At 40.5% G+C, this 17,741-nt stretch overlaps 1 protein-coding gene across 3 annotated transcripts in view; it reads right to left on the bottom strand.

The window, feature by feature from the left end:
* Col14a1 (collagen type XIV alpha 1 chain) overlaps positions 1–17,741 on the bottom strand; it is a 216,402-nt gene that overhangs the window by 37,918 nt on the left and 160,743 nt on the right. For all 3 annotated transcript variants that reach the window (XM_052160565.1, XM_052160567.1, XM_052160566.1), the window contains exons 36-40: positions 16,303–16,389; positions 15,028–15,081; positions 10,901–10,996; positions 9,569–9,622; positions 9,216–9,269 (exon numbers count right to left, since the gene is read on the bottom strand). In XM_052160565.1, coding sequence (XP_052016525.1) covers positions 9,216–9,269; positions 9,569–9,622; positions 10,901–10,996; positions 15,028–15,081; positions 16,303–16,389 — 345 coding nt within the window. The remainder of the gene's footprint in view (positions 1–9,215; positions 9,270–9,568; positions 9,623–10,900; positions 10,997–15,027; positions 15,082–16,302; positions 16,390–17,741) is intronic.

Here is a 17,741-nt window from a genome sequence, read left to right as displayed (position 1 = left end):
CAAGCATCTAGGTCACCACACTCAAGATGCTTAAACGGCTGTGGTTTGAATGTGCCCCGTAAAACACAAGTGTTAGAAACCTAATTCCTTCTGCAGCCATCTTCAGAGGCAGGACCTATGAGGGATACTTAGGCCATGAGGGCTCTGCCCGTGAATGATAAACATACTCCTCATGGAAGGATCTTGTTGTAACACCTTTCTTCTTCCCTCTTGCTCCCTGTTCAATGGCTTCAGCCACATTATGCCTTAGATGAAAAGGCCTCGTGAAATGTGATCCCCTAGATCTTAGATTCCCCAGATGCAAAATCCCAACTACCTGTTTTTATAAATCATCTAGCCTCAAGTACTTTGTTACAGTACCTTCAAAATCAACAGATATACTCAACCCAACAGTTTCCCTCACCAGGTACTACTGTATTCCCTGACACAGCCCACTCTGAGAAAATCTATTACCTCTTACGAGGGGAGGGTTTGAGACCACTTACTCACCTCTCTATCTTTTTTTGTTTTACATCTCTATCTTAAAACAACAAATTTTGGTAAAATGAGAATTTGGGGCAAACTATACACTTTATAAGACGTATTTTTTCTTAACGTGCATGAAGTCAGCCACCCATAAACAGATATGTTTGTTGACATAAATAGCTTCAGGTGTTTTTGCCTTTTTGATATTCCTACCTCAAAATACTAATACATACCCACACAGCCCACATTAAAGCAATTCTTGCTAATAAAAAGTTGAAAGGATTTTTATAATTTATTTTGGAAGTATTTGCCTATGAGAAAATTACTAAGGTATGATTTGTTGTGATTCTCAGCAATACAAAATCTATCTTAAAATTTATTTTGAGTATCACTAATATTCTAATGAACACTAATTTCACTGTTGCATAAAAATGCAAACCATATTTAATCGTGACTTCATTGGATACTTTTGAATTCCCATTTATATTTTTCTTTTGCATACATTAGATCAAATATAGATGCCGCGGTTAGTGTAGCATTTGGCCACCAGAAATCAGGCAGCTGCTCGCCACAAAGGATTACTAGTAACTACCGCATAAAAGTGCCAAGCAGCCAAAAGCTACAGGCTATGTAAACACTGGCCTTGGGCAGAGATTAAAAATAAGTCCTTATGCAGAGTAACATGCTAGGTCTCACTGAGGAATTTTTAGTGACACATACACATGACGACTATGCATGTACACCTAATATGTATATGTGCATTAATAAATGTATACACACATACTAATATATTTAATGCAATTTAGAATATAAGTGTATAAAATTTTATTATCTCATATTCATAACTCCAGACTCATAACTAAAACACTATATCAGCAATGCTGTGTCAAAGAACATACAAAATACCTTGTATAATAGACTATTTGATTCCAAAACCTAGATAGGTATAGAATCATTAAGGTGTCTAAATTTATACATTCCTACATCTTGCCTAAAGAACTTTCTATGTTTAAATATTCAAGGTTAAACTGCAGGATCTGTGTATTAACGATAACAAAACAAATAAACAAAAACACTCTGATGACTGAGGTGGTAGAACTGTCTATTTACCAAAATTGAAATGTCTGCCCCTGCCCTGAATGGCAGCATCCCAGAGGAGGCAAAGTAGTTATTCAAGAATGGGCTTCATCAGAGAACCTAAGAGCAGGAAACTAAACACCCCAGATGCTCCTCCCTTCTCAGATGATGCAAACAAAGGTCTACGGTGTTCAAGGCCTACACTATGAATGATCGTTTCCCACGTTACTAAGAAAGGAACCCAAATTGGATGCCTGCCCCCAAAGGACAGGGGTGTGACATCTTCATTATGAGAGTCCTGCTACTTAAGTGTCTTCTTCAAAGATTTTTCTCAATCATGAGACTCTACAGCGATTTTTACTTTCATAATTTTGTGGAAATAAAATGTACGGGCTTGGGACCAGAGAGATGAGCTAAACTCCAGGCTCTGGGGCTGCTTCCTTCCGACTTCTGCTTATTTTCTCCAACGCTCAGACCTTCAAGTTCTACGTCTGGAAGGATGTGGTGGCACTGCCTAGCATTCATGAATATCCCAGAATTAAAGACGAGAACACAAGACGTCTGTATATATTACATACTTCATGGAGTAGCTCATTGATGCTTTTAAATGAACAGCCAAGTCCCAATTGCATGAGGCATCTTCTTCTGTAGCTAACTGTGCAAATGTTTTCTGAGATTTTATAAAAACCCATCTAGAGTTGGACCCACAAAGAAGAAAATCCCATCGTTCTGGCTACCAGTTTTGTGGTAATAGCTTACTCTGCCTTTTCTGAGGAAGGAAGATGCCCATGGGGCTCATTATCATGGATCTAGCATTGCACAAAGTATTTTTCAGATGACTCTTTCATTACTGTCTAATATTCATGACAGGAATAAAATCTATCCAAATAGTTGACTCAAGTTCAATTTCCCAAGTACATTTTTAAGACCAAATCATTTTTGATGAAACAGAACATTCCACACAATATGGTCTTTGTGTACATCAAAACCACACAACTAAAGAAGCATGCATCAAGCATTCTTTTGTGGTGGAATCCAAGAATTTTTTTTAAAAACCTCTCCCACTTGCTTCACTTTCTGTCTTTCTTCACCATCTCCCAAGAAACCTTAATTCACTAAACACGGGCATTACAAATGCCTAGATTCATTAGGCTGATATCAAAAACAGTGGATGCCAATAATGTACCTTAAGATCATATCATTAGAACGGTTTATATGAATGAATCTCCACTACATTCTATATGGGATAATATTCTGTCTCTGACTGACAGATGATGGAGTGTCTTGGTGACATAAAATTGCTGGGCCCATATCACATAGCCTGGTTTTAAAATCCAGACCTGGTTAGCAATGAGGGATGTGCAGTTCCCCGCAGACCTTTGCATTAATAGGATCCAGGACAGGTCATTTCTTACAGATAAGGAAGGCCAGCGACTGCTACCCATGAGGGTGATGGAATCACTGAGTTCAGAAAGGAACACATTCTCCACATGGAAAAGCTGCTCCTCTATCGGGCCCTGAGGTATGTTTACTCCTCAGCTGTATAGCTTCTTCTGGTAAAACTAAGTCAGAAGAGAGGCATAATTCTAAAATTTTCCTTTGGGTACTTGCCAGAAAATTGATCTTGAAGGAAACAGAACTCGGAAATAAGAAAGAGGATGTCTTTCATTCTCCACCCCTCTGGTATTTTTAATTCTTTTACTATCTATCTGATCTGTTATCTATTTGTCTATCTCTAATTTATCAATAATCTATCCCCCACTCACTCTCACTCTCTTGCTACATACATATATTTATCACGACTGTATATCTTTATCTATCAACAACGTCTATAATTTCTATCATTTATTTTCTTCCTATATAATCTATCTCTCTTTTTCTATCCCTGATTTGTCTATCATCTATGTAGCTAGCTATCTATCATCTATCTATCTATCATCCATCTATCTACCTATCTGTCTACCTACCTACATTCTTACATCCCTACTCTATCTGATTTCCCTTAGGACCATCTGATTGTGTAGGGTGGAGCCTGAGAAATCTATCATACATCAGAGGAGTTTGAAGATCACAAGAAAGGCCCTGCACTCAGATACTAAGAAAAAAGAAAGCAAGTGTAGTGGGGAGGATGGGGGTTGGGGGGAGATTTATGGGAAAAAGAAGGAAAGGCACAGAATGTTTTAGTTGGAATGACTTAGAGTGAAACCTGGATGCCGGACTGAATTAGCCTGAACCATCACTTTCAACATGCTGGTCTGTTGGCTTCCAAGGACGAGGCGGAAACTTACTCCGGGAAGTCGAGCTAGACTTGCTTATGGCCTCAGGCCCAGTGTTAAATAAGATTTGTCTCCAAGAGTCCAAGATCCCCCCTGGGAAAATCCAGAATAAGCTAGAAATATTAGAAGAGGTTGTATTTTCTCTTTTTTATTATTTCTCCAAATCTCCTACTCTCTTGGTAAATTCAGTGGTAATATTGGCACCAGACTCCTAAAAAGAGGTCAACCTTTTCCTAAGCTAACCATGAGGTGATGGTGTGAGGTTTGGGATGTAAGATTTTGCTGTCAATAAGAGAAGGCAGAGAACTGGGAAATGTTTGAGAGGGGCACTCCGATTTCTTTGGTTGTGAACCCCATCATTCTCTGAGCCCTTAGCCTGCGCAGTATCATGTTTACTGCTGCTATTGACAGCATCCTACAGCACAGTAGGGATAATCATGAAGAGTTTGCTCTAGGTATTCTCTAAGTAGCCCTGAATCTACCATTGCCTAACCAGAGATACTTGCATGGAATATGCCGCCGAAATGGTTCCCAACATGCATCTAACTACTTCTATCAAAACTTCATCCTGCTAAGTAATTCTTTTAGACCTTTATGGCCCCCCACACCCCAGCCTTCAGTTCATCTGACTAAATAGATCTGAGAGCCCTAAATGAGTCTTCTTCAACCAGCCCTTCTTTCTTCCTCCTCGATGGCCTCTAAAAGAATCATTGTTTTCCCTGCCAAGGAGAACAGGCAGGAGATGCTAGCCTGCTCTTTCCTCCGTAGACAGTCTACAGGTTGCTTTCTTTATTAACTGAAACCATTCTTGCATTCATAATCTTCCCTGCAGACTCTGCGCTGAGAAACTCTTTTCAAGCTGGGAGTGGTGAATGGCCTGGTGCAGGTGCTCAGTCAAGATATGGCTGACTGAGAAAAAGATATGCTGTTCTTCCGTCACGCAGAGCAGCCTCGGCACAGTTCCATGGCAATGCTATTTTATTTCACGGGAATAGTATTTCCTTAATTTTTATGCCAGATGGTACTGTCTTCAGATAACTTTTCTAAGGCAATAATCACCCAATCTTCTTTAAAAGTATGTGGTTTCATACTGAGTGAATGTCCCTGACAATCAGATTTACAAAAGAACTCTCTTCCCGTCCAAGCGTATTTTAGACACATCCTCAAAGCTTTTCTTCTAAATGGAGGAAAAAAGGAAACTGAAAGCTAAGCATAGGTATCTTATCGCTTTAGGATGGCTCTCAAGTTTTATTAGTAAAGATGAACACATGTGGATAGAAAAGCATTTCTTAAAAATCTGCTTTCATATATGGATTTTAAGAAAAATGGTTCTAAAACCAAAGGATTCAAACACTAACCTAACAGGTTTGGGTCAGAGTTCTTTGCCAAGACTGGGCTCTCTATGCATAGATAAATCAAATAAACTCACTCAATCAAATCTTCAGACTTGCTGTTTTTGGGCTTTGGAAATCATGAAGGAATCTAGGTGTGTAACCACACAGGATCTTAGCCTATGAGCTTAGCCAAAACATATAAATACATCTAGATACTCCTCCCACATGCACAAGAGCCATACATAAATCTACCTCTCAGAGAAGGCCGTCCCAGATGCACTAGTCTAAACACGTTCTGTAGCCTAGTCCATTTGGAAAACACACACTGCGCTGAGATTTTAAGCGAATGTAAGGTGGCCATTAAAAAAGGCTGGAAAAGAAGAGATTCCAAGTCCCATAGCTATGCACCCAGAAGAAAAAAAATAATTTCTTTCTTTTTTTTCCTTTTTAGCAGAATTAGGGATTCAAATTATAGTTCCATGAATACTAGTCAAGCACTATCCAGACTGGCCTTGGGCTCACTTTGTAGCCCCCAAGAGACCTTCAATTTGGATTCCCTCTGTCTAGGCTCCTGGGATTGCAGGCTTGGGTCACCAGGTATGACCCTCCATTTCTATATTTTTGAAAAGCATAATGACAGGAAGTTATAGCCGGGTCTGACAGAGTAGAGAAGTAAGTCTTCTAAACAGGTGTTAGCCTCTTAAGGTGTGTATTAACCCCCAGAGAAGACTATTTGAATGCTGTGTTGATCTTCATTGGACAAGATGTAAGTGCTTGCCATTCGATATGATTCAGGGGGGTAGGGGAACGCAGGGTTCCCTCAAGTTCATCCTCACAAGTCTAAGTCAGCGATGATGTAGGAAGATAGAGCCTGAAGACACACATGCTGAGGTCCCAAAACATGAGAAGCCAAGCTGGAACTGACCTGGAAGCTCCCTCCCTATGGCCTGGCCTACATAGTGGCAGAGGGTGCTGTGTTGGCTCTAGGAAAGATAAGTCATCAACTGTCCTAACCAGCTGCGAACTCTACAGGCTACAATGAAGACGGACCTGTCAAACATATATCCATTAGTACAATAGGAGCATGAATATTGTTAGGGCTACCAGCTATTTTCTGTTTGGATTTAAACCTATTCAACACTATGTCTGGTATTATAAATGAGTGCATAGAACCTAGGGGAGAACCTACTACTATTATTTTACTAAATAGATCCAGTAACAAAGTATTTTTATAAATATTATACCCATAAATTAGCTTAGATTTTAAGCTCCATCGAAGAAATTTCGTTTTTCAGTAAATGCTAATTAATACAGATTCACAACTGGTCAAAATGCAGAGTAAAAATGAGCATGGTGTTGAGGTGTCAATGGAACATCTGTATCACACCTCTTTTCTGCAAAGCTCAGGGAACATCATGGAAGAAGGAAAAGAAAGCACTTCATAGCCTCACCCATAAGTTCATGTCTTAAAAGAAGAGTATGAAGATATGAATATGAAGAGAGTTTCCTTACAAACTGACAGGAGGAGACATCATCTGTCTGTTCTCACAATGTGCAGAGATTGTCAACATTAATCTTGTAAGAGACAAGAAGACTGGAAAAGATCAGAGGATGACAGTTCTGGCTGTTGACAAATTCAATGGAATTAAGATTAAAGGAAGAACTATCCGTGTGGACCATATGTCAAACTACCAGCTCCTTGGGAATCAGAAGATGGGGATGATGTGACTATAGGCTCCAGGAGAAGGGCTGTGGGGCTAATACACCTCCATCAAGTTCTCCTGAAATCTCTGAAGATGAAGATGTCAAACTCACAGAGAGAGAGAGAGACAGAGAGAGAGACAGAGAGACAGAGAGAGAGACAGAGACAGAGACAGTGACAGAGAGAAACAGAGACAGAGACAGAGAGACAGAGAGACAGAGACAGAGAGAAGGAAAACGAGAAGACTGAATACCAGGCCCAAGCTGAGCTGACATCCTGCTCTTTGTCCTTCAGAAGCAAGACAGTAAAGGAAACGGATAACCATGGCTGGAAGAAGCAGAGAAGGAAGACCTCAGAGCGAGCACAGAAGTATGAATAAGAGCTTCTTCTCCTATGAAGGGGAATAAGAGTTACCCAGACTCCTCTGATGTCAGGAGTTCCTGCCATGGTAAAACAGAAGACCCTGAGTGAGAGGCAAGGACAGAGAAACCCACGCATGAGCACAAGTCCTCAAGCAGGAGTGAGGGAGAAGAGCTGAGACAAGGAAAGAGGGAGGAGCTCATTCCAGCAGGCGTGGTGGGCATTCCGAAAGGCGGAGTCATAGAAGCAGGAGTCCAGATAAGTCCCATAGGCATAAAAAACATAGGCACTCTCGGGAGTGGGAGTACTTCTACACCAGCGACATAGACATTACTGAAGCCTGTCCCAGATGCCCAGTTCTTTGAAAATGAATTTTATTACATAAATATATATATAAAAAAAAAGTTGGAGTGACCAGAGGTGACCAGAGGTTGGAAAAGACTGTTGTGAAATAATGTTTTCTGCAGAGGCTAAGGCTTGGTCCATATGAACTCCCAGCAGCTGTGGGCACACACAGAAGACGTACATATTATCACTCAAGTCAGAAGTCCAGCATGTTTATTGGAGGAATTTACAAAGCCCTCCCCCTACCTGAGGAGCTATGGGTAGTTAATGAATGCTGGGAAAGAGAGTTTTCTTTAGGGAAGTGGCCTTGGGTAGGTTGTTCAGCATCAGGTGAATGGTTCTATGCACATGCATATACAGGCCTCATTAACTGAGTTTAGGAGATTAAAACAAGAGGAAGTTGGAAGGGAGAGTTGGTGATGGAGATCTGGGAGGAGTTGAAGAGAAGTGGTGGAATATGATCAAAATATATTGTATACATATATAAAATTATCAAAGAATAAATAAAAATATTTTTAAAAGAAAGAAAAAATAGTATGTTTTCTCTTTCATTTGGAAACGTACTAATTTTTTTATTTAGGTCAATTTTTGATTTTTCTAGGTAAACCTGACAGCATTTTATTTGTTTATTTGTTTGTTTGTTTGTTTGTTTTCTAAGACAGGGTTTCTCTGTATAGCCCTGGCTGTCCTGGAATTCACTCTGTAGACCAGGCTGGCCTCAAACTCAGAAATCTGCCTGTCTCTGGCTCCCAAGCACTGGGATTAAAGGTGTGCGCCACCACCACCCAGCCCTGACAGCATTTTATGATAAACTTATATATGTATGCATTACATAGGCATATATGCACACATACACATGTTTACACACACTGATTTATGATCTCTAGCCACATACTGTTCTAAAGATGCCCCACTGCTCCCATTCTCCTCCTTCACACAAGCAGTTCTTCCTGTTTGCAATGGCTTTCCTCTTCTCATCTCCTCTGTCTTTCAGTCAAGAAGCAGCCTCAAGGGCACCTCCTCGGGGAATCCTTCCCAGACCTTTTAAGTCTGGCTTGATTATCCATTCTTTGTTCTATCAGAACTCTGATCCCATTATAACATGTGGTAACATTTTGAGATTTGAATTTTCCCCAGTGAATTATAGCCCTGCAAGCCTGGCTTGGTGAAAACTTCTCAATTTTCAGATTAATGATTTTTGTACTTTATTTTGCTGCTTTCTATTTGAACAAATAAAAAGGACAATTAACTGAGATGCTAAACCAATGGAAAGTCCTTTGGTTTAGCCAAAGTCCATACTACTTGGATTTCCATCTGTGTGGTTGTTACTTTCTTTTAGGTCTATACTTCAAGGATCTGAAAGAAAGAGAAAAACCTACTAAGCCAATAGATGCAATTGACACAAATGAGATGCAAATAAGAATTGGGCATGGGAGCATTTAGAGTGAGGTGCTACCAAACGCAGTTAAGTGTGATGAAAACAAACATGGACAGAGAAGAAATGGCTGAAGGGAAAAGGATGTATAATAGAAATTAGACTGGCAGAAGAAAAATGCAAACCCTAACTTGGTGTCCATCTATAAAAACCTGTCTGCAGCAAAGTGACTAGGCAGGAAGTCTACCTTTGCCAAAGTCCAGTATTTGGCAAGTTCTTACCCTCTGGCCAGGTGAGCCATCACGTCCTGGTGAGCCAACACCTCCAGGGACACCCTAGGAAGGGCAAGAACAGGAAAGAGTCAGGTTTACAGAAACAGCTCACCTCTCCCCTAGAACAGACCACAGCTTCCAAACAAAGCCAATGGCATAATGGGAACCCCCCTGGGACATAGGACGGAGACCCTGAAGTTACTACTGAGAAATAGATGTCCCTAGCCTCAATCAGTCTGGCTTTGGAAAAGGTGACTGAATACAGGAAATGTCTTTAACGTAGACACCATGCCAAGGTCACAGATGATGTCAGAAATTGCATGTTTCTATCCCTGGCAAAAGATTAACAGCAAAAATCATACCTGTGGACCAGGAAGGCCAGCATCTCCTTTATCTCCTTTATCACCCGGCATTCCCTGAGTATATAAAAGTATACTGGATTAGATTCACAGATGTAAGTTCTTGGTCCTTAGACCGACGGAGACCACGGAGACCCACCTAGTCCCACCTAGACCACCTAGACCACACTGCTAGCGTATTTTCAACAGTGAACTGCCTTTACACTATCAGCCACATGTCCTATTTCACTTCTCACATATGCTATGCCTTCCATGTAAACGTTCCTGCAGAACTGAATGTTTATGTACAATAGCAATTCCGATCCACAGTGTGCAGATGGCCAAGCTGATAACGCTAACACGTGGTGGGGGCAGGCGGAGTCGAACATTTCAATGTTATTTATAGCTTCTTTGAAGTCGTATATATTTCAGTGAATTAAATTGGATTTCTTTTCAAAGATATGAAGTATTTCAAAATAGCCATTTAATGCCCGCAATCTAAACTCTACAACTTATTCATTGAACTATCTTGTGTGGTCGGTAGAAATAAGGAATTATATGATATCTTTTAATATTCTACATTCCCAATGAATACACATCAATAGTGAATTGGCTTAACAATTGTTACCTTCTAGATGTTAAAAGCATAGTCAAGGGCAGGGAGGGTAAGTCAGTGGGTATAGTGCTTACCCCCCACTTAGGAAGACAACCTGAGTTTCATTCCAGGACCCATATTAGAAATAAATATCTGGGCATGGTATCCTATGCTTATAGTCCTAATATTGGGGTGGGGCACTGGGCATAGGTGGGCTCCTGGGGCTCTCTGGCCAGGTAGCCTAGTATATTTATTAAGTTTTAAGCCAATGAAGGCAGTGTCCCACAAAACCAACGTAGGTGACTCCTGGGGCAGATACCCAATAATGATCTCTTGCTTCTACTTATATACATACACACATGCCTTTAATACACCCACAAAAACATATACCATGTGGATAGTGCATGAGTGCATATTCACACACGTGCCACACGCACACACGACACACAAACACACAGAGAAATAATGATTTTACAAAGGGATTTAGACAAACAAGCGAAGGGTGTCCGCCTTGATGTGCCATCCTCAGGTGTAATATTGTGAAGTGCTTATTCTCTTCGCGTGTGCCTGTTTTGTTGAAAGACCGCCATTACCGTGGAACAAGCAACTGACCGTGGAGCTAAGGAATAATAGTCAGTCCTTGTGATTTTCAAATGGACTGAGCCTCATTGGTAAGACACAGAATATAAAAGCTCATTTTTCATACCCTCACGGAAAACAGAGAACACTAAAACCCATGGGAACGTGTGCACACAACTCACAGGCATGCCTTGAATGGACAGACCACTAGGTCCTTGGGGTCCAGGGGGGCCCTGGGGTCCTGCAGGACCTGTTTCTCCCCGAGGTCCCTCTGGTCCCTAGAAGGCAAGAGAGAAAGAAAAATTACTCTAGCAGTTAGATCCTCTAATATCCAAAAGATATTCCTGTGTTCAACACTTAATTTCCTCATAAACTGCTAAGATAGGAAATGCTGAGAGGGTAACAAGACACAAAGCTTCAAAAAATTTACCCCCTGGGTAAAATGTCATCAGTAAGTTATAAGAATAAACACACCAGGATTTCATCAACTTTATTTATTTTGTTTCTGCATGTAAGAATGCTGTGCCAATTATGTGAGCAAGTAGTCCGCCCACAACTTCCCAAAGGAGACCGCGCTGCAGGACCACCCTCCTGGTCCAGGAAGGAAGCTGGGTGAGCAGCCTTTTCTCCGTCCTCTCCGCTGTTCTTTCCACCCCTGGGGCACCCCAGCTTCTTTCTGGGAACTTTACACTAATTGCACTTTCTCCCTGACCTCCGTGCAGAACCATGGAGTGGTTCTTCTGCAGCCGACACCACCTTGAGCTCAAAACCATCTTCCTTTTCCCCAAAGTCAGGGATCCTTTTCACAGCAGTAGCGCCCACTTGTTTCTGCTTTCAAGAACTTAGCAAGGAACCTGAGAGTCAGAATATCTATATATGATCAATTTCTTCTTCCTTGTCAAATCTGGGGTCCACAGCAAAGGCTATTGCTTTATTAAATTAAGATCTGTACCTGGGTAGTATCCTAGTCTAGTGGACATGCATATTAATGTAGTACCACAAGATACTACTTCAGCACACATGCGTGTGTGATATAGTAATCAAAGGTGAGAACAACTAATGCCACAACCGTGTGTGTGTGTGTGTGTGTGTGTGTGTGTGTGTGTGTGTGTGTGTTACTGTTGTCTATGGAACTTACAATGCAGTGGAATATTAGAAGGTATTTCCCCTATAACTTCATATATAACGGCCAATTTTGCCTCATTCTTCATGAGCCTTGAGAATCCACTGTTTTGTTCTTAATTTTCACAATTTTTTTTAGATTCTACACATACATAAAATCACTTGTGATTTTTCTCTGCCTGGTTTATTTAACATATTTTAAAAGGTCCACCCATGTCATCACAAATGACCAAAGTTGACATTCTTAAATGGCTAAATAGTATTCCATCCTGTACAGACATCACCTTTTCTTACAAATTCATCTTTTGACAGGTAATTGGGATGTTTCTGCTTATTATCTATAGTGAGTTCTTTTGTAATAAACACAAAAGCAGAGATGTCTCTTCAAAATACTGATTTCTTTCATATGTATAGTTTTGTGGGTATAAGTTGTAAATCACCATAAATATGAAACTGCTGAATGTATTACTTGAGACAGATAATATGAAATAAAAATCCTAGTGGTGTAAACTATAGATAAGTAATCAGGACAGAATAAACTTCCTTAAGATTAAGTGTGGGGGAAAAAAAACAGAAAAGTCCAGCAGTTGTGGAATCTGGCAAAGTCTCAGTTGGACAGCCTACAGAGTACTGAGGTTATACTCGTATATGAAGTTGTGTAGAACATATTGAAAGGACTGGAAAAATGGGTCAGTGGTTAAGAGCATTGTCTGCTCTTTGAAGAGATTCAGACTTAATTCCCAGTAGCCACGCAGCACCTCACAACTGTCTGTAACTCTAGTTCCAAAGGATCCAACAGCGTCTTCTGATGTTCATGGGCATCATTCATTCACATGATACACAGATGCACACGTAGGCAAAGCACCCACACACGTAGACATAAAATAAAATTAAAATTAAATATTTTCCAAACAGCACATTGGAATCAGAAATTGATGAAAATTACATGCCAGGGAGGATGGGAAGAAAAAAAAGCCAGGAAAGGGATCTGAAAAAGCCAAAAAAGCGAGTGCCAGGACAAAGATAGAGAAGCGACAAAGAAGAGACAAGTTCTGATTGGTTAAATGAGTCAACCATTGCAGAGGAAGATGAGCACTGAACAACCGCCTGTGGAACTAGTCACAACTGGTGGCTTTAGTGAGAACTGCCGTGCAGGACTCCAGGGGCAACCGCGACCACGTGTGGTTTGAGAATCACATAGGAAATGAGGCTGTGGAGCCCCAGGTGATGCCGATCGATCTAGCCATATAAAGAAGTACACAAGGTTCATGAGGAAGAGCGAGCACTGGAGAGCAAAACCCGGCAGCGTGCTTGAGAAGGGGGCAAGTTATACACACCACTTAGAATGGGCAGCAGGAAGAGTTTAGTACTATGTAATTTATGTATTATTAATAAGTAAGACAGAAGGTAGATGGCTCCTTTGGCTCTTTAAAATATAAAGCAAATGGACTAGAAGAGACCAGTGACCATTGCTTTGTGATGCAAATTCTTGTCATCTAATTGGTGCAATGGAATGAGCACAGGCTAGGACTTTCAGGTATAGTTTATCTTTTCTCATACTGTCCACAAAGGTGGCAAGGTGACGTCTCTGTGTCACATTTGGACAACTCTGTTGTCCCAATCTACTGCACACCAGTATCCTTTGTTTGTCAAAACTGCCAAAAAAGAAATAACCATACTAGAAATAATCCTGTGGGAGTAAATAATTAGAAAAAAACGAGTTACCTTAGGGTCACCAAAGATTGGAATTCATTCACATTCATCATTAGAACCACTGTCCACTGAGAATGTTGGAAAAATAATGGAGTCCTGCTAAGTGCGCCCCTGAGAGGCAGAATCCAGAAAGCATAGGTGCTCCCGGGCTCCATGGGTGACCCGAGAAAAAGCCAGAGCACCCTTGTGGAGAGGAGGCACTCGACCCTGGCCTATCTTACAGCAAGAGATGGCGTCAGGTAAGGAACAGCAAGCCCATCTCAGAAAATACAACAGATCAAATCACAAAGGATATGTCCCGTGCCGTAGGATTAGATAATCCATGATTACCTTCAGCATTCCTTCATTTACTTCTTTTCCATGCTCACATTATGTCCTACCTTGCATCATCTGTTCACAATTACAAAGTAAAACTCTTTTCTACCTATATGAATAAGTGTTGTGTAAATCTAGTGAATTCAAAGTACCAAATCAGTAAAGACGGATGGTGTGGAAATGGTGAAGAGTAAAGTCACAAGACCAAGATGGAGAATCAAGTTAGAAAGGGTCTTGATGGCTGGAGAGATGGCTTGAGGGTAAAGAGCACTGGCTGTTCTTCCAGAGGACCTGCTTCACAGGCACTGCACACACAAGTGGTCTACAGACATACATTCAAAACACCCATACACATAAAACGAATCTTTATGAAAGGGTCATGACTCTCATGCCAACAATAGCCAAACAACGGTCCATGACTGTACATTTCAAACAAGCATAAATACAGCATAGACTTTCAGGAAATTAATCTGAAAGCAGATATGCAGAATCAATCAGAAAGGCAAAGCACTGGAGATAAGAGATCAGTTAAAGATTTTCCAGAATCCTAAGGGAAGGAAGGGGATGAGGCCTGAACTCAATTAGTAACTGGGCTTCTGCCAGTCCTTAGGATGCCTTTGTACAAAGGAGAAAAAAATATGTGTTTTGATGTGGGTTGGCATAGCCTGGTCATTTTGGCTGGCCGATCCCTCTGCAGCACACGACCTGAGGCACTATACTTGGTGGCACTGTGTGCTGAGAATAGAAAGCCAAGCCAGGTATGTGATTATATATATATATAGTGCAAAATAGGAGAAGAAATCTAAGCTGTAGGAAATTCCCTGGAAAGGACCGAGGCTGGACGTCAACTGCATGAGCCTGCTTAAGACGTATCTCTGACAGATGAAGAAAGACAGATGTACCTGAGAGAGCTGCCTTGCAGACCAAGCATTCTTGTCTGTCCCAAATGTCTTTCATTTGACTGAGGTATTAAATACTTGTTTTGGTTAAATACACACACACACACACACACACACACACACACACATCTTCACCATAAGTGAAAATTGTTTGACAGAGTGTTGCAAACACATAAGAGGCTGTCACATTTAACTCTGTAAATAAAGTCACGTTTAACTCTAAAGTTATGCCTATTTGAGACAAAGAGAGAACATGTTACCTTCGGACCCTGTTCACCTTGTTGGCCTTTTGGTCCTCGCAGTCCTGGACCACCCTGGCAAACAGATGTTAAGTATTAGATCCAAACAGCATACTTTCCTCATCTTTCTTCATAATACGGGATTAGGTCATTCATATTTTATATGAAGCCCACACATTGTGTACTAGTAAACATTCATCACGATCTTCAACTGGAAACTTCCCACCCAGTTCTGGCCCTTTCTGAGGATTATTTCAGAGCCTTAGAAAATCTCTGATTCAGGTCCTTTGAAGCCTGAAAAATACTTATAGGACTTGTTTATTTAGAGCTTATATAATGCTGGTTTTGTTCACATATAAAAAAAGAATAAAATACTCAATTCACATAGAATTATCTGTTTTACACCAAAACTTCGTAAAAAGCCGATGAAAAAGCCACAATTCAATTCCATTTATTTACACAAAAATAAAAATTTTTTAGTGTTTTTGAAACTACAATCATTTGCATTTCTTCCCAAGATGTTCTGACAAATTGATGTAACAACTAGTATGTGAATATATTCTTTATATATTCGTCCAGGTTTATAAACACACATCTAAATACATATGTGTGTATCCTCTGAATATTTTAATTCAACAGTGCATTTAAGTAAATATTTGTAAAAACAAATCTAGAATTGCAATAAATGGAAAAGCATATTGTTAAAAAATACTACATCACTTTAAAAATAATATGGTATAGATGATGTTATTCAATTTACGTAGGATTTGCCCTTACTGAAGGTTGTGCAGCAAAATCATGCTCTATAAGTGGGGAGGTGAATGGTATGAGCGCAGGCTATGAGACACCAGACAGTTTTCCTTCAGTTGGGCAAAAGGACTGAAGATCATTGAAACTGAGCTAACACTCTCCCTATGTAATTCCAATTTCCATGGGGCATGCAGGTATACCTGAAAATAAATCAACAGCATCAAGAGATCGCATACAACATGGAGACCACATCTTACATGGAGTGGGCAGCAGGAGGCTATGCCAGTCTTTCGGGTGTATGCGGAGGCCCAGTGATGGAACTCGTACTGAAGATTAACCACAGTGGCTTAAAGGGAGAATTTTGCGCATAAAGCAACGGGAGGTGAATGATATGATAGGAAGAAGATCATCTTGTAGATGTGTCGACGTTACTTAGGATAAAGTGTGTGACAGCCCTTTTAGTCCAGTAGGCAGCACACATTAGACCCCAGAGGAATGGTGTTAATGTTCTTGAAGAACATTCAAGGCTGAGCTAGGAAGACTTACTGGGGGGCCGGCTGGCCCTAGAGCCACTTCGTTAGTTTCTGAGCAAGAACAGGATCGTGGAAGGTCTGGGCAAGACTCTTCATCCCGCTGAGTAGGGAAAAGAAAATGTAATTATTAACAAGCAGTCTAGATAAGCTTTACTGGCTTTAAGAAAATACTTTAGGAGATGTTTTAAGATTTTAGGTAAACATTATGCTATCAGGTTCCCAACTGCAAGATCTCTTCTGAAGGAAACAACGTGGCTGCATATGGGGCATCAATTATCACAGCTTAAGAGGGATTTGCTGAAACTAGCTTAGAAATCCAAGTGAGGAAACAAAATCAGGAGAGAGTGGAGAATGTTTTTGGTTTCTATTTAATTCATCTAGAACACCAATGGTTTTTAAACTAAAGGCCCGAAACACTTTCCTTGTGCTACACTGGCTTTCTGTGTTAAGGGATGAAAGAAAACTTGCTGGAAGTCTCACTCAAAACTACTGTATATGGATTAAAACAAAGAATTAAAACTGCTTAAGCGCATCTATGTCCTGTGACAATTCTATCAGCTTCTGTAGATGAAACCAAGAAAACACAATGGACGTGAAGTGTTAGGGCAGGGCTCCTTTTTCTCTTCTCTTGGGATATTTACTGACATGAGATGTTAGAAAATGATTGTTAATGTTAGGCTGACTAAATCTAAGGGAGTTTCCTGAATGCAGAGCGAAGCGGAGCGCCTGGTGACAAACAGTTTTGTGCAATGGTTAAATGTCCCATCTGGAGCAGAGGCCAAAACCACCTCAGCGCTGAGAAATGAAACTATAGGACTTGACAGAGCTCTGCAGTCCTCTTGAGTAGCTAAAAAGGTCATTATGTAAGACCTCACGGGATAGTGAGGTTACATAAAACAGGGCCAGACAACAGATTACCAAGATGAAAGTAAGTGAGTGTCCAAAATATTCAAGACAAAACCACAAAATGGTCAAACAAATAATCTGTACTCCTTTCATGGCCTTTTCTTTAAATGGTGGGCAACAAAGAAAGATTTCCATTCACATCTCCTGCTGGCATCTTTCATCTGTTCTATTGGTTGGCTAAATTAAAGCATAAATTTAAGTATTCCTAAAGATCTCCCAGATGAATTAGTTACCAGGCATCCCTGTTTCAAGACCCAGCAGTGGGTTCGCTGCTTCTGCTGATGATCTGTCTTTGTGGGACATAATTTATAAGCCTTTAGTGAATTAAGCAGGAGAAAATTAATGAAAGAGCCTGGATCCTTCCTAGAATTGACGACTGCATTTTTGCTAGATTCACCGTGAGATAGTCTATCTACCCTCAAGTGCAACACGAAGATCTCTTGTTTAATTCATGACTAGTTTAGAAACTTAATTTGATGAAGAAAGAATGAGTTACTTGCTTCCTCAAACAGGCTCCCAGGAATTTACTGCCTGCAGTACATGTTT

The sequence above is a fragment of the Apodemus sylvaticus genome, chromosome 17 (assembly GCF_947179515.1).
Source record: "Apodemus sylvaticus chromosome 17, mApoSyl1.1, whole genome shotgun sequence".
NCBI lineage: Eukaryota > Metazoa > Chordata > Mammalia > Rodentia > Muridae > Apodemus > Apodemus sylvaticus.
The sequence above is the reverse complement of the archived record's forward strand: the minus strand, read 5'-3'. Positions and strand labels throughout refer to the sequence as shown.